This window comes from Conger conger, chromosome 15 (genome assembly GCF_963514075.1).
Source record: "Conger conger chromosome 15, fConCon1.1, whole genome shotgun sequence".
Lineage (NCBI taxonomy): Eukaryota > Metazoa > Chordata > Actinopteri > Anguilliformes > Congridae > Conger > Conger conger.
Window position 1 is genome coordinate 148,571 of NC_083774.1, and position 23,791 is coordinate 172,361.

Genomic DNA, 23,791 nt, shown 5'->3' on the forward strand with positions numbered 1-23,791 from the left:
AATTGTATGAATGTGTCATTCACTTCTCATGGAGCTCAGCAAGCAGGAGTCATCAATCTGACCATAGAAATGAACTCAGCCATGACACCCAGAATGGCAGCAATGCAAGGACCTACCAAAGTTCTCAATGTTCTCGATGGGTAGTTTTGAGTGAATATATCTACGATGCTCTGCAGACACAGTAATACAATAAGAACCCATTTATAATATACCATCCTGGGAAAGGTTAGCACCTTATGTTTTGAAAACAATGCAAAGATTTCAGTCTTTTCGTGCACTCAAAGAGGCCCACACACATTTCAAATGGGTTATCATCCTAAAATGAATCTGCTTATGAATACGCACACAATCCTTGTATTCTTTATAAGTACAATGGTGCCCTGTGTTTTAGCACTTTTGTCAATCGTTTATTTTTACAAGTATGCTTATATTTCCCTTAAGGGCATGCTGTATCGTTCATGGTTTTGCTTCTAAACGTCCACGCGTGAGTCGAGACAACAAGGACCAATAATTATAACACCCTCTCTGTCCGCTAATCACAACACTGCCCATCTATGGAGCCTCTTCTGGGCTCTATGTACATGGATAGTGTCTGTCTATTCTGTTCACGCAGATGTATGACTAATACATGCTGGTTGAATTTAATGGTCGAATCATTCATTTGAAAATAATAATCTTGGCCGGCACTGAGGAACAGAGGGTCGCTGGATGAACTATAAGCACGTGTGCATGTCGCAATAAAACCCCTCACCACAGCCGCGCGTGCTTTTCCTTCGCTGTGCTGTTGCGTTTTGTCAGAATTAATGAGAAAAGTTCCCGTGCCCAAGGGGTAATTAATGTCCTTGGAGTTAAATAAGCTAATACTTAGACACCTCTGGCACAAACAATTATGTGTGTGTATTGAATAATTGATTCAAAGGGGGGGGCTGCTAATCAGATCTGAGCATAATGAATTGATTTAATTAACCGGGGAATCCGCGGGTCTATGGGTAACTGCGCGCACGTATTTGGTAGCTGACGAGAGAGAGCGCATCACATAATTGCCAGAGAAGGTAGGAGAGTAGGCTTTGCTTCCAGCAGTGGCCAGGTCTGAAATCGGATTTTTCTATATAGACGCACTTCTGGGGCAAATGCAAGCGGAATAAACAGTTTGTTGGGGAAATCTTTCCGGTCAAATCCAACCTGCTTCTGATCCGCGGAACACAGTAACGCGCCACAGCAAATCGAAGGCATTTATTTCGTTCTTTATCTTCAACGTAAGAAGATGCTGGCGAAACAGTCTGGTTTTGATCTTGTAAATTACCGTTAGATTGTTTCCCCAATGAGGTTTATGTCGAGAGCAAAGGAACAGACACGGACTGAGCCAGGGAAGCGAATTTATCAGGACATTTAGCAACAACAAAAAAACAATAAGTCAACCTGCAGTCATTATGCATGGTTTCCTTTATTGAATAACCACACAGTTCAGCTTGAAACATAGCAATTTAGTTCATCATCGCAAGGCAATTCGAGAGAAAGAAGTAGAGCGGGAGGCGAAGGCTGCTGGATCCCAGAACGGACTGCCTAGAGCCGGACTCCTCGTTCTTCGGGACGATGGTGCTGGACAAGGAAGAAGGTAGGTGATATTTCATCTTAATGTCACGAAGTGATCTGGGTCTGTTTCCGCTGCAACAGCAGGGTATGATCGTCTTCTGCATTTCTGTCCGGAGATATTGGCTGCTCTGCTTCCGCTTCATTTTCCAGTCAGCGAATGAAGAACGCTCTATTGGCGACTGCGAGGATATAGCTACATTCATTATTTCATTTCTGTCCCTATTCGAAGTTAAGGAAACGCATCTGTCCGTTTCAAATGCTACAAATAACTGCGACCCTTATTAATCTCTGTGTTAAAGTAATTGTTTTTTATGACCATCGAAACAATCACTTTAATCACGATGTTGGAGAAATTCAACGTTCCGCTTCCCCTAAACCGTTTCTTGGACGCGTGTTATCCATATCGCCTTTGACAGTAACGGGTCTTTTACGCGGTTGCGTACAAGCTGACAGCTGTATTCGACTTCACGGCTCACTATAGTTCCACTTCAGCTCGAGTAATGTCGACTTCAAATTGGTTAAAGTGCTTCTCCGTCTAATATGCCAATATTGTCGGAGTACACAGTACTTTAACTATACAGATAATTACACTATTAATAATAACGTACAATATTAACATGTCGCACAGTATAATCTTAAGTGTTACATCAACTCTTAAAGAGTAACCTACATATGTTCCCCTATGTACTATGTATGAGTTTAATTAGGCTAGCGCTCGACATACTACTGTGCATACATAATTGTGTCTTATGCGAGTTCATCTGTATCGTGTTTTCTTAATAAAAACAAACTACGTGTTCACAATGTCTATCTGTACCAAACATCACCTGACCTAAAACGAACCGTTCTGGTCATCTTTCACAGATTGACCATCGAGCACAATGCGTTTTAGCCGCGAGCGGTCTTTCAGAGGTAATGACGCCCATTTTAGAGCCATTATTTAGATCTGAAAATGGATATTTCGTATCTATTCTAACTTTCATTTACCCATCTAAAACCAATAAAGGGATCAGACCAATGTGGGATCAGAAATTGGCCTGTCTCTCTGAATCCACATCTTACTAATGTACCCAGATTAACTGAACTGTAAATAGTCTCCTTTGAATGTCTGTCTTGCTAAAAGTTTCCTATACAATTCATGATTGGGGATTGCTTTTAGCAGCTATTGGCGAAGCAGTTGGGCTGTGGAAGGTGCTGCAGGTGGCATTAGGGAGAGAGGATGTGATGCAGTCAATACTACATTAACTACTGATGCCCAATTACAGGAGCGGGAGAGGGGCTTTTAGGGGCATTAGATCACCTGCTGCTCATGGCCTAAAAGCCTCACGCTGTGTGTGCAGGCTGGCAGAGAGGTGGGCCGTCTCAAGCACCACTCACGGTCAGAGCTGTTAATGTGGGCCTTGTTCCAGACCACGGGCCCGACGGCCATTACTGCAGGTTCCGGCTGAATACGGACCCATTTGGGCCGTGAGATGGGGCCTGGGGAGGGCATTTCAGTGCCTTTCATGAAACAGCCTGAACCTGGCTGCCTAATCAGGGGAAACGGCAGACTCAAGGCAAAAAAAAAATCACTCCTGTGTAGAAAATATCGCTCCTCTGTGAACCTGTTACCTCCTATTACTGGTGAAACAAAACTGACCATCAAAACAGTGCACTGCCAGGAGAGAGCAGAGTAAAGTCCAGGTGTTTGAGTGTATCATTGCACGTGCGTGCATGTGTCTGTATGCTTGTGTGCCTTTGTGTCAAAGATCCTGAGGAATAACTAGTTCTCCTTGAGAAAAGATAATTTAGTTTCTGTTCTGTAAACTATTTTTGGGAAAGTAGGATATAAATCAATTCCCTCTCTTCCCTCTTTGCCTATTTTTAAACACAGCAGAAATGTCGCATTCATTTTCTGACCTACTGTACATCCACAATCCAGCCTGTATGGAATTCTTAAATACAGGAAGAAAGTGACTTTTGGGAAAGGCTCTGTTTGTCCGAATAGTGCCAGGTAGGTTGAAGACTTAATGTCAGAGCGGTACCTGAATACTCAAAATGCACAGTACTATTTTGGACATAAAACCTCAAAACTCTAAATGTCCACTTGCCAATTACCACACACGCTCAAACAAATACAGCCAATTACCGCACACGCTCAAACAAATACAGCCAATTACCGCACACGCTCAAACGAATACAGCCAATTACCACACACAATCAACCACCTACAGTATACTGTAAAACTCACACAAAAGGTAATAAACCTGCAACTGGTCACTTGTGTAAGTTTGAGTGCAATATTCATGTCAGGATTCATTTTTTTACACCATCTGTTTTAGGAAGGTGTAAAAAAAATAAAAATAAAAAAACATTGAACATTCAGTTTTGCAGCAACCCACAGACTTTTTTTTTTCAATGTTAGGATGTCTGTGATTTGAAGATGAATAGCTCTGATTTGGGCTTTTATTGTCCTGCATGTTTCTGTGTCTTTCTTTGGTGATACGTTATTGTGTTAACTAGCTTGCTGTCCTGTGAAATTTGTACATCCATAAAGCGTGTGATTGAAAAGCAGTGAATAAAGACAAGACCCTGATCGGTCAGTATAATAAAATAAAATAATAATAAAACCTGGTCTTCAGGCACAGATTTTATTTTGGAAATAATAAGAACTGCTTCATTCTTTTTACCCGAGTTACCATGGTTATTGTGTCTTGTAGCAATGCGATATTGATTTAGAAACTGGACAGTAATATTTCTTTTGCTATTTTTTTTTCTGTGGGGTTGATTTCTAATTTCCATTTAGAGATTACTTTTATACATTTCTGTGTATCACTGTTGTCCCAGCAATGCAATTTTCTCTTGTGTATTTGCCATTTTCCCCGCTTATAGCCTTGGTCTTTCTTTAAATTAAACTTGCCAATTTCAAATATTGAAATTGCATCAGTTTTTGCGGCCCTCGGGTACTGTGCAATATTACTGTGCAATATTACGCCTTATTCTGAAGCATAATACCTTCAGATGGAATGTTATAGTGCAGAGCATTCTCTCTTAAAATCATACGTGGAGTAAGCACACAACCTCACAGAATGGCCAGATTTTAATTCTTCATACATATCTTATAATAATTATGTCCATAACTCTAGTACCATATGACCACAATTACATCACTGCATCATTTTTAAGCCATGAGAAAAATATTGTAAGCTGGACTGAGTAATATGATTGTGTATGAAAATTGGTTAGATTAAACACTGATAAATACACACTTAATTAGTTCGTCCAGTTGAGCTGGAGCACAGACTCGTTGGCACATTTTTGTTAAGAACACAACAGACTGAATCGCATAAATTGGCTGGAATTTGGTGGTTTTGTGTCCTGTGTGGTCACAGTAACCACAGTAACCCTTACAGTAAGCCTTACAGTAACCACAGTAATGTAACCACAGTAACCACAGTAACCACAGTAATGTAACCACAGTAATGTAACCACAGTAACGTAACCACAGTAACCCTCACAGTAACCCTTACCCACAGGTTTCACTCTGCTGGACAGCGCCACAGTTTGTGTTTCATCAATTGTTGTTTTTTGAGTTTAGATTGTTTTCAATTCAGTTTTGGAAAATAATCACATTGGATTTGTAGGTTGACTGTGTGTGTTGACCTGCTGCGTTCTGCTCCTCGATATAAGCAGTCACTGTTGGGTTAGGGTTAGGAGTGCGTTCTGCACCTTTGTATAAGCAGTCACTGTTGGGTTAGGGTTAGGAGTGCGTTCTGCTCCTCTGTATAAGCAGTCACTGTTGGGTTAGGGTTAGGAGTGCGTTCTGCTCCTCTGTATAAGCAGTCACTGTTGGGTTAGGGTTAGGAGTGCGTTCTGCTCCTCTGTATAAGCAGTCACTGTTGGGTTAGGGTTAGGAGTGCGTTCTGCTCCTCTGTATAAGCAGTCACTGTTGGTGTTAGGGTTAGGAGTGCGTTCTGCTCCTCTGTATAAGCAGTCACTGTTGGGTGGCAGATAAATTGACATTCACTTTTTTGCTAATGAGGTATGGGACTCTGGGCCTGACACTGCTGTTACCCGTCACAGGGAACACCTGCGCTGTAAATAAACTTTTTTTTTTATTTGAAAGGTATTTAGCGACACAAATTAATGGCATTGTTTTTCTTTCCCAATGTTCATGAGCTGGTAATCTTTTGTAATTAATCATTTATGTGGACATCGAACACCGCATAAATGCACTCTGCATATATATTTATGCAAGCTTGTTCCCAACCAGAAACAAATTGATCTGCCATTGAGCTGATTAGCTGGAAAAAGATCTTGTTGGATGCTTTGAAGCCTGAGATTTTGCATGTATACAGTGCATATATATGTGTGTGTGTGTGTGTGTGTGGGTGGGGGGGGTTCTGTAGGAGTGCATGTACTTCTGTTTATACATACGTGTGTATGGATGCATTTGTGCACATGTAGATACAGTCCCCTCCAAAAGTATTAGAATAGCAAAGCCAATTCCTTTGTTTTTGCAATCCACTTAATATATTTGATATATAAAATTAAAAAAAAAAGATGAACACAAGACAAGAGTTTACACCTACACTCACCGAGCACATTTAGGAACATTTTTACTTTATTACACCTACTAATTCATGCGATTATCTAATCAGCCAATTGTGTGGCAGCAGTGCAATACATGCAATCATATAGATACGGGTCAGGAGCTTCAGTTAATGTTCACATCAACCATAAGAATGGGGAAAAAAATGTGATCTAATTTGATTGTTGGTGGCAGACAGGGTGGTTTGAGTATCTCAGAAACTGCTGATCTCCGGGGTTTTTCACACACACTAGTCTCTAGAGCTTGTTAATGAGAGACGTCAGAGGAGAATGGCCAGACTGGGCAAAGCTGACAGGAAGGTGATAGTAACACAAATGACTACACATTACAACAGAGGTAATGTATAATATATATTAGTATAATAAATACATAATAAAGTGCTTGGTGAGTGCAGATGTGTTAAACTACTTAGAACATAGCACCTTTGGTATCGGACCACAACATTTTTAGGTGACTAAAAGTACTGGAACAGCGAGTATTTAAGTAAATGAAAGTAAATCACACTTAATATTTGGTAGCATATCCCTTGCTTCCAATAACTGTATCAAGCCTGCGACCCATTGACATCACCAAACTGTTGCATTCTTCTTTTTTGATGCTTTTCCAGGCTTTTACAGAAGTCTCTTTCGGTTGTTTGTTTCAGGTGTTTCTCCCTTCAATCTCCTCTTCAGGAGGTAAAATGCACACCTAATTGGGTTAAGGTCTGGTAATTGACTTGGTCAGTCTAACACCATCCACTTTTTCTCCCTAATGAAGTCCTTTGTTGTGTTGGCAGTGTGTTTTGGGTCATTGTCTTGCTGCATGATGAAGTTCCTCCCAATTAATTTGGACAAATTTCTCCATAAGTTGGCAGACAGAACATGCTTGTAGACTTCTGAATTTATCCTGCTGCTACCATCAGTTACATCATCAATAAAGATTATTGAGCCCACTCCAGAAGCAGCCATGCAAGCCCAAGCCATTCTGTGGGGCACCAAGGTCCACACAGCAGTTAGACCCCTAATCTGCCAATGAAAGCGCAGTAATTCATTTAATTGTCAATTTCACCTGCTAATTTTCATGTGAGAATGTGTGTGTGTGAGTGTGAGAATGTGTGTGTGTGTTAGCTAACTAGCCGTGCTTATTTCTCTGTGATTCCAAAGCATTTTCAGGATGAATCATCAATTGGACCTGACATGACTTCCACTGTAAAAGAAAGTGGATTAGCTTCATGGACTCAGCTTCCATTCGAAACCCCTGCACACATGCAGAAAAGCACTATGCACCACACTTTCCATTCAGGGGGCAGAATGAAAGCGCAGGAATGCTCATATTTATCTGGCTGCAGAATGATGCATGTGTGTAGATGCTAGTTTATAATGAGCCTGAGGAGCTTGGAAAGGTAATGGCTTCTGTGTGTCTCTTTAATGAGCAGGTCAGAGAGCCTTGGGATGAATCAATCCATCAGGGACTAATTACAAACTGACTGTCCACCAGTGACTAATTAAAGACTGTTTTCTTTTCTCCCGAGGAGAGTAAATGGATTTGTGGGTATTTAAGATGTGTTGTCTATCGCTGGGTTAATCCATAACTTAAATTTGCATGTATTTCATCAGCACTGGGTGGAACTTTGAACTGGGATCACAGAAACATCCAGACTAAAAGGAATCCATATGTAAAGAGCTAAAACCCTGTCATCATTCAGTCCATGGCTGGGTTAGAGAGCTCTCATTGGCCAGAAACATGACTGCATGGCTGGGTTAGAGAGCTCTCATTGGCCAGAAACATGAATGCATGGCTGGGTTAGAGAGCTCTCATTGGCCAGAAAGATGACTGCACAGCGGAAGAGGTGGAGAGGGAGCTGATTGGTCAGAAACATGACTGCATTGGTCAGTTATTTCCTCTGAAGGTGAAAGTGTTGGGCCTCACTATGAATATACCCAGCCATTTGATCACACACCTGCACACAAACAGCATCTGATCACACCTGCACACTGCATCAGGAATCGTGAGTGAGTGTGAGTGAGTGTGAGTGAGTGAGTGAGTGTGAGTGAGTGAGTGAGTGAGTGAGTGAGTGAGTGTGAGAGTGTGAGAGTGTGAGAGTGTGAGAGTGTGAGAGTGTGAGAGTGATAAAAATTGCTCTTCAAGGAAATAATATGGCATCACAGGTTTGGGGCAGAGCCAGGATTTGGGTGGAGCCAGGATTTGGGCGGGGCCAGGATTTGGGCGGGGCCAGGATTGGGGCGGGGCCAGGTTTGGGGCAGGGGCCAGATTGGGCACAGTCACTGCCCTTGCTTCGCGGGGCTAATTAGCAGGCAGTGGAACTGGCAGAATATGCATGAAGGAGAGCTGTAATGGCTGAGATCGGCAGAGATGCAGGGTGGCTTCATGGACACAGTCTGGGACAAATCTTCCCACACATCTGCTGTGCACACTGCTGCACGGGTGCGGCACATCCACAACCCCTCTCTCACTTTAACCTGGGAGCTTCACTCTGCTCCACCGGCCGATATCGTGTGATATATAATATAATATAATATAATATAATATAATATAATATTATATAATACCATATAATGATGGTCAGATCCATTGTGTTACAGAGAATGAAGATCTGCGCATTACCACACACATGAAATGAGTGCTAGCATTAGGCTCTCCTGAGCAGTGAGCTATGTGATCTTACTGTAGGAGCAGAGTGCTAATATTAGCATCTCCTGAGCATTGAGCTATAAGATCTTACTGTAGGAGCAGAGTGCTAATATTAGCATCTCCTGAGCATTGAGCTATAAGATCTTACTGTAGGAGCAGTGCTAGCATTAGTCTCTCGTGAGCATTGAGCTATGTGATCTTACTGTAGGAGCAGTGCTAGCATTAGCCTCTCCTGAGCATTGAGCTATGTGATCTTACTATAGTAGCAGAGTGCTAATATTAGCATCTCCTTGAGCTATGTGATCTTACTGTAGGAGCAGAATGCAGAATTAGCATCTAGGGGCGACATGGCTCAGGCAGTAAGAGCAGTCGTCTGGCAGTCGGAGGGTTGTCGGTTCGATCCCTCGCCCGTGCTGTGTCAAAGTGTCCCTGAGCAAGACACCTAACCCCCAAATGCTCCTGACGAGCTGGTCGGCGCCTTGCATGGCAGCCAATCGCCATTGGTGTGTGAGTGTGTGTATGAATGGGTGAATCAGAAGCATCAATTGTACAGCGCTTTGGATAAAGGCGCTATATAAATGCCAACCATTTACCATCTTACTGTAACAGCAGAGTGCTAATATTAGCCTCTCCTGAGCATTGAGCTACGTGATCTTACTGTAGCCTCTCCTGAGCATTGAGCTACGTGATCTTACTGTAGCCTCTCCTCAGCATTGAGCTACGTGATCTTACTGTAGGAGCAGAGTGCTAGCATTAGCCTCTCCTGAGCAGTGAGCTATGTGATCTTACTGTAGCCTCTCCTCAGCATTGAGCTATGTGATCTTTCTGTAGGAGCAGAGTGCTAGCATTAGCCTCTCCTGAGCAGTGAGCTATGTGATCTTACTGTAGCCTCTCCTCAGCATTGAGCTATGTGATCTTACTGTAGCCTCTCCTCAGCATTGAGCTATGTGATCTTACTGTAGGAGCAGAGTGCTAGCATTAGCCTTGTATGCAACATAGGCCACCATGCTTATGCAACACAGCTATGCGTAGAGATTGGGAATGGGGGGTTTCTAAGACAATTAAAAGTGCCTCATTAGAGGAAGGGGAAAGGATGACCTTTGTATGTAATTAGTTATCTTATTTAAAGCAACGATTTTGAATAGAATAACTAATTGGCTGTCAAGCGGCAAATTAAAGATTTTAGTGTAATCCTTCAGGGAAATAACCTGATTCCCCTGTTTCTCTCTCTCTCCCACATTCTGCCACACACACACACACACACACACACATACACACACAACACGCATACATACACACACACACACACACTCACACATATACACTCACACACACATACACACACACACACAACACACATACATACACACACACATACACTCACGCATACACTCACACATACACACACGCATACACTCACACATACACACACACACATACACTCACACATACACACACACATACAAACTCATACACACACACACACACTCACACTGACACACATACACTCACACAACACACACATACATGCACACACACACATACATACACACACACACACATACACATACACATACACACACACACACTCACACACACACACACACACACACACACACACACATACACACACACACACTCTCTCACACACACACACACACACACACACACACACTCACACTCACACACACATACACACACACACACATACACACACATACATGCACACACACACATATACAAACTCACACACACACACTTATTACACGCACAGTATTACTGATACAATAAAGACATTTAGAGTTCTGTATGAAGAGGGGGAAATTCTGTGCATTCTCCATTTACTTTAATCTCTAACTGCTGCAGTCAATTTCACAATGTGGTGTATGTGTTATCAATGAAACCATGGCATTTTGTTTAAGACAACCTTAACACATGAATAAGGAAGTGCTTGGTGGGGTGAGCAGGTGAATAGTTTGAGAAGCACTTTTCTCTGTCCCTGCTCTGGCAGCAGTGCTGGTGAGAGACAGTGTGTGTTTCAGTGTAAATGTGTTTTGAAAGCGCGGTGTTCTGGTACAGCGATCGATAGCGCAGCGGGAGAGAGTCTTAAGAGCCGGGTCCTGTGCTTTCAGCTCAAACTGACCTGTTAGTGCCAGCTCAACCCTCAGGGATCCTTTTAGTCCAAACACACGTGTCAACCGCAGCTAGACTATTAGTGTTTAGTGCAGTTATTAAATGGACTTTATTTGTCCTTTAGGAGACTAAAAGGCACATTTACAGTGCAGAGTGCTTGACAGCAGGGCAGTTTGTGGATTGTGTAACTGTGTTCTGAGCAGAGTGACGTGTAAAGGGAGCCGGCAGCACTAAAGCAACATTAACGCAGCATTAACACAGCATTAGCACAGCGGTAATCAGCATTAATGCAGCAGTAACATAACAGTAACACAACATTAATGCAGCATTAACGCAGCATTAACACAGCATTAACACAGCAGTGATGCAGCATTAACACAGCATTAACACAGCATTAACACAACATTAACACAACATTAACACAGCATTAATACAGCAGTAATCAGCATTAACACAGCATTAACACAGCATTAACACAGCATTAACACAGCAGTGATGCAGCATTAACACAGCAGTGATGCAGCATTAACACAACATTAATGCAGCATTAACACAGCAGTGATGCAGCATTAACACAGCAGTGATGCAGCATTAACACAGCATTAACACAGCAGTAATCAGCATTAACACAGCATTAACACAGCAGTGATGCAGCATTAACACAACATTAACGCAGCATTAACACAGCATTAACACAGCAGTGATGCAGCATTAACACAGCAGTGATGCAGCATTAACACAACATTAATGCAGCATTAACACAACATTAATGCAGCATTAACACAGCAGTAACTGAAGTTTGCTGATATATATATGAATTTCATGAAAGCAATAGTTTGTAGTCAACAAATGCATTAGTGCATTACATCAATTAGTTAATGTTAACTACACTCAGTGAACACTTTATTAGGTATTTTTTAGATTTATTTTTTGACTTCCACAGCTTGGGTCTGAAATAAACTGAATAATGGCCACACAGAACAGCATGCGTACAGTGGGGTGCAAAATATGGGCACCCCGATTTAAATGTTTGTTACAATTAATCTGTATGTGATAGAAAGCAAACCTGAACTGTAAATGGTACACAGAGTTAAACATGAGACCTTTCTGCAAATGTTAAAGCAAGATTGTTTTTATTTTAATTTCTTACTGTTTATAAATAAAAAAAGGAAAAGTGCCCTGTGCAAAAGTTTGGGAACCCTTTTGAAATATTCTTTGTTACTTTTCCAAAATTTCTAAATTATCCAACTGCATTGGCTGTTCTGTCTGGTGTTAACAACCATGGGTTCCTCTAAACAGTTGTCCAAGGATTTCAGAATGAAGATGGCTCATTTCCACAAAGAAGAAGGCTACAAAAACTCAATGTTTGTGTGTACGTTGTGTTTGTGTGTTTGTGTGTACGTTGTGTTTGTGTGGCAGCTGGGGGTGAAATATTTTGTGAGTGGACGGAAACAAGCATTAAGAAGTTCTAGAGGCTAATGTTCAAAAAGTGTCGACATTGAAGTTGAAGAGAGGTTGGGTATTCCAGCAAGGCAAAACATACCTCAAAATCAAAGACGGATGGAGGTTTTGGATTGGCTACCACAGTCCTCAGACTTGAATATTATTGAAGATCTCAGACATGGCGTACATGCAAGGAGGCCGAAGAATATTTCTGAGCTAGAGGTGTTCTGCCAGGAAGAATGGGGAAAAATTCTTACAAGCTGTTATCGTTGCCTGAGGAGGAGTTACAAAACACTGTGTTTTATGTGTGTGTGTGTATTTTATGTGTGTGTTTTGTGAGTGTGTGTGTTTTATGTGTGTGTTCTCCTGACTGCAGGTGTGCCGATGCTGTCGCTCCAGCCCACGGGGAAGCAGAAGGGCTGCGCTGGCTGCAGCCGCAGGATCAAGGACCGCTTCCTGCTCAAGGCCCTGGATAAGTACTGGCACGAGGACTGCCTGAAGTGTGCCTGCTGTGACTGCCGCCTGGGAGAGGTGGGCTCCACGCTCTACACCAAGGCCAACCTCATCCTCTGCCGCCGGGACTACCTGAGGTACGGGTGCAATGGCTTCCTCTCTTCCTCTCCTCTCCCTGCCCTGAGGCCAGTGCCCAAACCCTGGGAGTTTCTGTTCCCACTTCACTGCCCCTCTTCTTCTGGTGCATACTCACTGGTCATTACCACCCAGAACAGCAGATTATAGATTAATTATAGATTAATTAGCGGTTTCATTGTTGGGGGCTGGGGATCTGGTGACCTCCCCATGCAAGGCTGGCTGACCAGTCAGGCATGGCATAGCCAGAGCCCCACACCCACACACAGCTTTAATACATTAAATAGAGCAGATTAGTCACCCACTTATCAAAAGGGAATTTTTAATTGAAATTACAATGTGAGCTTTTTTTAACCAGCATGTCTTGTTCAAACCAGAACAAGGCCTGGTTCATGCTGAAAATGGCTGTGAGTGTTAGCACAGTGCTTCTAGTGTTTTCTGTATGTACCTTCACCTGCCCATCCATCTAACATTACATTTCATAGGGAAAACCCCATTTTAATATACACTTATTTCAGAAAATATAAAGTGCAGTCCATCACAGATCTTGTAAAACAACAAAGTGAATGACATCATTACCCAATAGCCTATAACTGGCCCATAATTATTTTCTGATTTTTCCCATTTTCTCCCAATTTAGTAGGCAATTGTCCCCTAACTATTCCAATCACCATGTTGCCGTGAATACACTGCAGTGGCCAGTCGCTGGGCGGTCCAGGAGGATCAGGACATTAGGGAGCGATACGCCTTCTAAAAGGGTGCAGGGCCAGCGCTAACTGTTAGCTGCATGCATTTATACGGTGGCAGTGTGCTACACTAGCGCTCAATGTGAGCTGTGTCGATATAAACAGTGACAATGTGCTAGGCTCGTGCTAACTGTGAGCTGTATGCATTTATACAGTGTCTGCTGGTATGCATCAAGCACCAGGACATTCCAGGCAGAAGGTGTGTTTGAGAAGCACACTACAGGGGCAGTGTGAACATAGCCAAGACGCGTGAATACAGCGGGATGCGTCACAGTCACACATTGACAGAGCTGACTTCCTTATACTGTGACAGCTTGCAGATTACACATTTGGACATTATTAAATGGGCCCCACTCTTACTGGTCCACAACCCAGGCCTGGACCTAGCATCCTTCAGTGATAAAAATAATAAATAAACATCCAAAGATCCAGAATATATGTAGGGCTTTCTGTGTGAATGTTCTTCACTGAAACACTGTTGTTTCAAAACATTCACGTATAACAGGCAGGCTTTGCACATCTACAAATGCAGACAAATGAATGCCTTAGACGGCAGGCAGAAGGATACCTTTTGAATTCCTGCCTTTGTTTTTAATTGAATTAGACCTGCACAAGCAGAAAGGGACAGAAGTGTCTCAGGCAGGAAGCACTGCGTCGCCGTGATGTGAGGATCCTCAAGAGTAGAATTAAAGGCCTCAATTTATAAAGAGTCTATTTAACTGGAACCACTTGGACACACATTCACATGGGAAACCACACCTTACTGCCAATTATAAAAGGGCCAATTATCAAACTTACTGAGGTGAATAAGTTTGGTCAGGGATCAATGCTAGCGACCAATCACATACACACGCATTCCATAGTTAGCCAATCACATACAGTGCCCGCCATAATGTTTGGGACAAAGACCCATCTTGATTTGCCTCGGATTTGCCACAATATTAGATTTGGAATCATACAATTAACATGTGGTTAAAGGGCACATTCTCAGAAGGTATTTTTTGTACATTTTGGTTTCACCATGTAGAAATTATAGCTGTGTTTACACATAGTCCTCTCCATTTCAGGGCACCATAATGTTTGGGACACATGGCTTCATATGTGTTTGTAATTGCTCAGGTGTGTTTAATTGCCTCCTTAATGAGAGTAAAATAGTGCGCTCAGTACCTAGTCTTTCCTCTAGTCTTTGGATCACCTTTGGAAACCATTATTGCTGTTTATCAACATGAGGACCAAAGTTGTGCCAGTGAAAGTCAAAGAAGCCAAGAATAAAACAGAGACATCGGCCAAACCTTAGGCTTACCAAAATCAATTGTTTGGAACATAATTAAGAAGAAAGAGAGCACTGGTGAGCTTACTAATCGCAAAGGGATTGGCAGGTCAAGACCTCCACAGCAGATGACAAATTATTTCCATAATAAAGAAAAAAGTCTTCAGGAGTTTTGGATTTGTTAATGACCACTGGGTATTGAAGATGTGGTTGAGTTGCTCCTGTACAGTAGGTGTGGGGTATTAATGGTGTGGTTTAGTTGCTCCTGTACAGTAGGTGTGGGGTATTAATGCTGTGGTTTAGTTGCTCCTGTACAGTAGGTGTGGGGTATTAATGGTGTGGTTGAGTTGCTCCTGTACAGTAGGTGTGGGGTATTAATGGTGTGGTTGAGTTGCTCCTGTACAGTAGGTGTGGGGTATTAATGGTGTGGTTGAGTTGCTCCTGTACAGTAGGTGTGGGGTATTAATGGTGTGGTTTAGTTGCTCCTGTACAGTAGGTGTGGGGTATTAATGGTGTAGTTGAGTTGCTCCTGTACAGTAGGTGTGGGGTATTAATGGTGTGGTTGAGTTGCTCCTGTACAGTAGGTGTGGGGTATTAATGGTGTGGTTTATTTGCTCCTGTACAGTAGGTGTGGGGTATTAATGGTGTGGTTGAGTTGCTCCTGTACAGCTCCTGTATATCTGTGATTCTAATACCCCCAACATAACCTTACTCCATTCACAGAGTCATTGCAGAAGAGCTGCACCCAAATCTCAAATTTACTTCTGTTACCCACCCCCAACTGATAATTAGACTATGAGTATAGATATCAAAGAACATCTAAGTTTGTACCCTCATTAACAGAAATAGCGTGCTACAAGATACATGTGCTGTTATGAGCTCAGGGCTGTAACTGCGGCCCTGCTCTCTCTGCAGGCTCTTCGGTACAACAGGGAACTGTGCCGCCTGCAGCAAACTCATCCCCGCCTTTGAAATGGTGATGAGAGCCAGAGATAATGTTTACCATTTGGACTGCTTTGCCTGTCAGCTTTGTAACCAGAGGTAAGGAGACCGAGTGGGAGTTAGTGTCTCTTATCCACTGACGGTTAAACACACCACACTTGAGCTGGGTCTGCCCCCTCTCTCAAATAGTGCTGACCGATTGTGTTTTCATTTTAAACATCTGCCTTGCCTGGCCAATGCTGGCATCACACAGGCCATGGTGGAAAAGGCTTGTTTTAGCTACACTACACTTGTCAACGACCACACTCAGTCCTTTATACGGACTGCTGGGCAGTTTAAAGTATCCACATAAAATGTGTGTGTGTGCTTGCTCTACCATATTCTGTAGCAACAGCATTTATCCTTGTGTGTAAAAGCAGTTTCCTGCCCGCCCTTACAGGTTTTGCGTTGGGGATAAGTTTTTCCTCAAGAACAACATGATTCTGTGTCAGATGGACTATGAGGAGGGTCAGCTGAATGGCAGCTTCCACACACGGGTCCAATAGAGTGAGCTTTCCCTGGACACTCGCACCAAGCCAAGAGCAGCCGTTTGCCTGCAATACTTTTTACCCCTTCACCTCCGGGTAACTCAGACTCTTATTTTGGTGGTTCCATGTGTGACCCAGACTTTTGGAGGTTCCATGTCTGACCCAGACTTTTGGAGGTTCCATGTCTGACCCAGACTTTAGGAGGTTCCATGTCTGACTCAGACTTTTGGAGGTTCCATGTTTTTAATGTACAGTTGTGCCGGCATAGCTGAGTGCTGAGTTAATGTATGTTTGTGATGTTTGCTTTGGGTTGTTTTTCATTTTGTTTGTTCAGTTTTTTAATGTCCTCACCCACCACCTTGTGAATGAGGGATTGTACAGTCTCTTTTTCTGTATCTATAAACTTGAACTTTTTTAATGAAAATCTAATTAAATTTTATTACTCATGCAAATTCAAGATTCATAAATGTTTACATTGCCGCCCCCCTACATTTGCCAACTAAAACCAGGGGGCTTGTCTGTTCTACAGCTCCTAAACGACAATCCATGAATGAACTTTAAAGACCTTTGCTTTCAACTTTTTACCTGTTTGAACCAACCAAAGCATATGAAGAAATGAGGAGTTTCTCATCTTGACTCATCTTGAAATATTTAACTTAATAAAAAATGCTGTTTTATTTGAAATAAAATGTAAATACGCCTGCAGTGTTCTGTAATGAATAGCCAAGGTTATGGGAAATGCAGTGTTAGTGCTCATGTTTAAGTATGCTGCAGTAACTACCCCACACCGGTAGAGCTGGAGTAACTACCCAACACCCGTAGAGCTGTAGTAACTACCCCACACCCGTAGAGCTGGAGTAACTACCCAACACCCGTAGAGCTGGAGTAACTACCCCACACCCGTAGAGCTGGAGTAACTACCCAACACCCGTAGAGCTGGAGTAACTACCCCACACCCGTAGAGCTGGAGTAACTACCCCACACCCGTAGAGCTGGAGTAACTACCCCACACCCGTAGAGCTGGAGTAACTACCCAACACCCGTAGAGCTGGAGTAACTACCCAACACCCGTAGAGCTGGAGTAACTACCCAACACCCGTAGAGCTGGAGTAACTACCCAACACCCGTAGAGCTGGAGTAACTACCCCACACCCGTACAGCTGGAGTAACTACCCAACACCCATAGAGCTGGAGGTACACTCTCAATAACTCCCTACTGAGGCACTGAACACCTCTCAGCACAAAGACACTCACACACACACACACACTCACACACTCACACACTCACTCACTCACTCACTCACACACACACACACACACACACACACACACAGATTGGCTCCTTCTTCGCCCTCACTCCAGACAGAGGTCTGCTGCTCATCATGTTACCCACAAGCCCCTGCAGCCCAGAGCCTACACCTGAACCTGAACACGCACGGACAGGTCTAAAGCAGGGCCAGCTTCCATCCACTCATTAGTCACAATCCATAAACAATAAGACAGAAGGAAATGTGTCGGGACTGATTTTACAGCCATCACTGTACACAAAGCCTCCTGATTAAGAACAAAAGCAGATCTACGATGAGGAGAAACGGCCATCCTGATAAACAAGTACAATTCCCTCTTGTGCAATCTCTTGAGTATTACTTTTCAGCTGACCAATTTCTTATTAAACTACAACTCATAAAGAAAACATACAGACCCAAAGCCCTGATATTTGTAAGATTGTCAACAACAAAAAGGAAATGAAAATCAGGTGAGGGAGAGGGAAAGGTGTGTGTGTGTGTGTGTTTCTCTGAGACTGAAATCCCCCTCTTCTCTCTCCATCCCAGTCCATCTGTCTCAGATCAAACACTCTAACCAGCCTCAGTATACAGACCAGCATGCACTACAGACTGTAACTATACAGACCAGTGTGCAGTACAGACTGTAGGTAACAGACAGGGTCATTAAACTCACCTCCTCCCACACCGCCTCTCTTCAATTCCTCAGAGAAAAGACGAAGACCAAACCAGGGCCGTCGTAATCCTGCATTGTAATTAAGACCAGCTGCCTGTAATTACATCCAGCTACTTGTAATTTAAGTCCAACTGCCTGTAATTAAGACCAGCTGCATGTAATTAAGACCAGCTGCCTGTAATTAGGACCAGCTGCATGTAATTAAGACCAGCTGCATGTAATTAGGACCAGCTGCATGTAATTAGGACCAGCTGCATGTAATTAAGACCAGCTGCATGTAATTAGGACCAGCTGCATGTAATTAGGACCAGCTGACTATGGGGGACATGGGCAGAAGATACAAACTCCACACAGAAGGTCAGGATTTGAACCCAGGAGCACCTTGCTGAGAGGCAACAGTCCTACCCATTGTATTTATACACTGACCCATTAACCGCCCATTGCCCAGGAAACCTGCCTGTCTGCAACCAGCTGCACCATGGCTGACCCATCCCTGTAGAGAACACACTAACCCTGAGCCTCACACTGAAACGGCCAGTGCTAATGGCTGTAAAAATCCAATTTATGAAATATGATGTAATAGCCTTTCTCTGACTGCGGGCCGTCGCTCTTAATACTGCTGACTGGTGTATCGCACAGAAACCAGTGTAATAAAGGCCCGTTTCCACAGCGGTGCAAAATGAGTTCATTACACCACTTTGTCAGGGGAGGAACCAGAGGAGGATGGATGCTGTTATTAGAGCAGAACCGGGCCTCAGATGTAAATGAAATAAAAGTTAATAACTTGCAGATAGTGTAATGAAACAATAATTAGGTTTCTGCCATCTGAAAGGTCACTGGCAGGGCCAGGAGAGTGAGAGTGGGTGTGGAAATGGAGTCCTGTAATAAGGACGTGTGAGTGAAGTATGCGCTCCTGTGGGCAGCACCTTTCCCAATCAGGCTCAATCCCTGAACCTCTGATACAGAGGAGTGGTCTGTTTGTTCTAAAGCACTTAAATATCTGAGCCCAGGGAGAATGTGCTGTGGTGCCTGTCTGTGCACAGCACTTACTAAAGACTTAAGATTCATGTCCTTGCTTTGGGAAAGTGTGAAATATGCTCTATTCCCAGGAACTAGGGATGAAATCAGGCAAGAAACAGTAATTATGTCACAATGTACTGCCTGTTTTTTTTATCTTTGCATATGAAATGTAAACATAAACTGATCATTTTCTTAAGGTCTAAACAGGCTAACAGGCTTATATCCTCTATAGACTTTTACAATAGCTAATGGAGACATTGCTATGCACTTGGCCTTAGGCCAATTCTCCAAGCAATATACCAAGTTTAATTAACACTGGCTAATATACACTCACATTAATGGCCTACATTATCAGTACGACAGCAATAAAGTACTGATTGTGTACATGGGTTCTCATATCATAATGTTGACAGAAACGTATTGATTACTTCTCAGCCTCTACATGTGGACAGTGATGTGAGGTATTCTGTGTTGGGGAATAACAGCAGACGGGGGTGGTGAATAGATTACAGTAAAACGAGGGCGACCCAAAGCTTCCGTGCATTAAAGCAGCAACCTACGCTGAAGGTCACATTCCGTCTTTCCGTGGATTAGACGAAAAGCTGGTGTTCCTTTTAACATCCTAATGGCACTGGGATAATGGAATCCTTCAGCCTGTGATTACGCTGTCCTGATTCTGCTGCTCACTAATGTCTGAGACCCCCTTTCATTGTGCCTGACCTCACTTACCGATGAACGAAAGAGCACTTTAAAGAGAATGCCTACATTCAGCAAATATACATTATACATAAATACATATATATATATATATACATAAATACACACACATATATACACACACACACAGTACTGTGCAAAAGTTTTAGGCAGGTGTGAAAAAATGCTGTAAAATAAGAATACTTTCAAAAATAGAAATGTTAATAGTTTATTTTTAGCAATTAACAAAATGCATGAACAGAAGAAGTGAATGAACAGAATAAAAATCTAAATCAAATCAAAATTTGGTGTGACCACCCTTTGCCTTCAAAACAGCGTCAATTCTTCTAGGTACACTTGCACAAAGTCAGTGATTTTGTAGGCATATAGTCAGGTGCGTGATTAACCAATTATACCAAACAGGAGCTAATGATCATCAATTTAATATGTGGGTTGAAACACAATCATTTACTGAAACAGAAACAGCTGTGTAGGAGGGTTAAAACTGGTGAGGAACAGCCAAACTCTGCTTCCAAGGTGAGGTTGCTGAAGACAGTTTAAAGTCATACACCATGGCAAGACTGAGCACAGTAACAAGACAAGGTAAGACTTCGCTCACTTTGCATTTTGTTAATTGATGAAAATAAATTACTAACATTTCTATTTTTGAAAGCATTCTTACGTATACATACATTCTTATATATATATATATATATATATATATATATATATATATGTGTGTGTGTGTGTGTATATATATATATATATATATATATATATATATGATCACTTTATTAGGTAGACCTGTACACCAGCTTGTTAATGTTAATATTTCATGAGCCAATCATGTGGGAGCAATTAAATGCATAAAGGCACGCAGACATGGTCAAGAGGTTCATCTGTTTTTCAGACCAAATGTCAGAATGGGGAAGAAATGTGATCTAAGTGACTGCTGATATCCTGAGACACAACTGTTTCTAGAGTTTGCAGAGAATGGTGCGAAAAACAAAACACATCCAGTGAGCAGTTCTGTGGGTGGAAACACCCTGTTAATGAGGTCAGTGGAGAAGGACTGTACTGGTCAGAGCTGACAGGAAGGAGACAGTAACATAAATAACCAGCTTTACAACAGTGGTGTGCAGAAGAGCATCTCTGAACACACAACGCATCAAACCTCTAAGTGGATAGGCTACAGCAGAAGACTTAAGTCTAAAAAATAAGTTGAATGAATACCAAATAAAAATCTCACTGTGTATAGCAGAGCTGTTTAAATATCATATCAAGTGTGATGACAAGGGAAAAAAATACATAATTACAAACATATGCTGGTGTAGGGACTACAACTTCCACATTCCCACAGGAAAATTCCGCGACGTCCACCACGAATGACATCTAACTTGGTTGAACCAATCCCGTAATGGCGGGAGCAATAAACGAGTACAGGATGTGTGCCCTCTCCTTAAATCCTGCTGATGCAGCACCATGGGGAACATGGCACAGGCTGCAGTGACATCTCACGATGCTTCTGCTTAATTATATTTTGCAGAACATCCAGTGTTGTTTGGGACAAAGTGCTTCTATTTTTGTATATTTTATATGTTTTCGCAGATCACTAACCTTTATCTTGCATTAGATCTAAACTTCTGGACCACCCCCACCCTCTAAAGTGTCAGAGTGGATCAATGACATGCTCCAGAGAGAAGCTGGAAAAGCGTGCGGCTCTGTTCTGTTCTCTCCCCACACACTCCTGAAATATGGAGTATGAGGGAGACGGTGATTGCTTTGATAATTGTATTTACAGACCCCCTGTGGCCACACTGCAATCCCCACCCATTAGAGGGAGAAACACACGGATGATTACACACGGGCTGGTGAGGATAAAAGGCTCTGCCTAATTACAGTGAGGATGAGGATGAGGATGAAGATGACAAAAATATCATAAAACAACAACACGCTGAATAATCTATCTTTTTTCCATAAATCATTTCTTCATTTCACTTTTATAAAGGTACTGAAGGCATCGACTGGTCAATCCAGGTTTCATGAAGAAAACAAAATGCAACCAATGCCTGAATCATCCACACACAGCCAACATTTTCCTTATAATGTAAACATCTTTCTTCTATTTTTAAAGTGATAGTTAATATTTATCAAGATCAGGAACATCGAGACTTAAAGGATATGTCATTTCACAACAACAAAGTATAAGCAAAACGAAAATATTTACGCATAAAACAAATGATCACATGATCCAAAATGAACTACAATGGACTATAATGTAATAGGCTATTTCCATGGTAACACTCCCATGGTAAGGATTATTCGGGATTGATCACTAATTTTCTTCTATGATATTTATTCAAGGAGAAACAAAAAAAAAACATTCCCAAAACCAAATAACTCAATCCACATGACCAGAACTTGCTATAAAGATGATTTTTTCAGGTCATCTCCACACTCCCATGGAATTGCCCTAATCATAATTTAAAATTTAGAATTTGCAATTAAGTTTCAAACACTATATTGGTTGCTAAATCAGCACTTACTAAATTAGACATTCCTTGATGATGTATCATTGCTGATCCTCAACCACAACAAACAATATCATAACATGATTAAATTCCTCTCAGGAAGAGAATTGGAAATTTGCGTTCAGCTTCACTCCTATAACTACGGTGTCATCTACTGGCCATATATGAACACAACACTAGAGGCGTTTTAAACATGGACCATCAAGTATACTGATATCATTCACTATGATACTGGTCAGTGGACATTAACTACTGTGCTATATTTGCGTCTAATACCCTTTGATGAAAACAATATTTTAGCATAATAGGCTACACGAAATGTCTGACTAGTTTATTATTTTAGTTACAATAACATTACAATGAAATGTAGGTACTTAAAAATGGAACAAAGTGCCGAGCATACAGTACATTTGTTTTTGACATGTCCTTCTCATGACGCCAGTTAACGTTAGCTTACCGGAATACTGGCAGCTGCTGTGTGGTCGTTTACCTCAGAAGTTACCGAGTATTTTTGAGTTGAATAGAACGTTCGGCCAAAGTGTTTATAATTAATTACACTTAACTGCTACTATCAAGTAATTCAAGTTGCGTGAAACTTGTGCAAAACAGCGAAAACAGCATACCGGCGTCCAGCTAACGGCCGACGATACAGTGCTGATTCTATGTTCCCGTTCACCTGGCACCTGAGCACTCACAGCCATTTCCTGTGGAATGCGGAAAAACTTCGCTTCCTGGCACCCCACACGCCGAGGGTGCGTCCCAATACTCCAAAAATTAACCCCCTCCCCGTACTTCCAGTTATGAGTAGGAGACGAGTCTGTGCCGGGTTATGTAAAGCCCAGTTCCGCGACGAACCCGTTTCAGAGCGTCTGATGCTCAAACATTTAATGAAAAACAGGGAAACAGTTCCGATGCATTCCATACATGTTCGCACCTTTAATCGTTTGAAACGGCCGTAGGCTACAGTTTCTGATGACAGTCGCTGTTTCTTTATGTTATATCTTCAGAATGGATGACTCAACATTCAACTGTAGAGCTATATAGACTATATCTCTACCCAGTTTGTTTACCTACAGCTACAGCAACTATTAACAATACTATCGTTACATCTTTTCTCATTT

General features: G+C 42.2%; 1 protein-coding gene across 1 annotated transcript; it reads left to right on the plus strand.

The window, feature by feature from the left end:
- The first annotated feature begins 1,009 nt into the window (after positions 1-1,009).
- On the plus strand, positions 1,010-17,153 carry LOC133111620 (rhombotin-1-like). The gene is made up of 4 exons (XM_061222105.1): positions 1,010-1,615; positions 12,768-12,981; positions 15,911-16,036; positions 16,377-17,153. The coding sequence occupies exons 1-4, from the start codon at positions 1,594-1,596 to the stop codon at positions 16,480-16,482; spliced, it is 468 nt and encodes a 155-aa protein (XP_061078089.1). The 5' UTR covers positions 1,010-1,593; the 3' UTR covers positions 16,483-17,153.
- Positions 17,154-23,791: the final 6,638 nt, after the last annotated feature.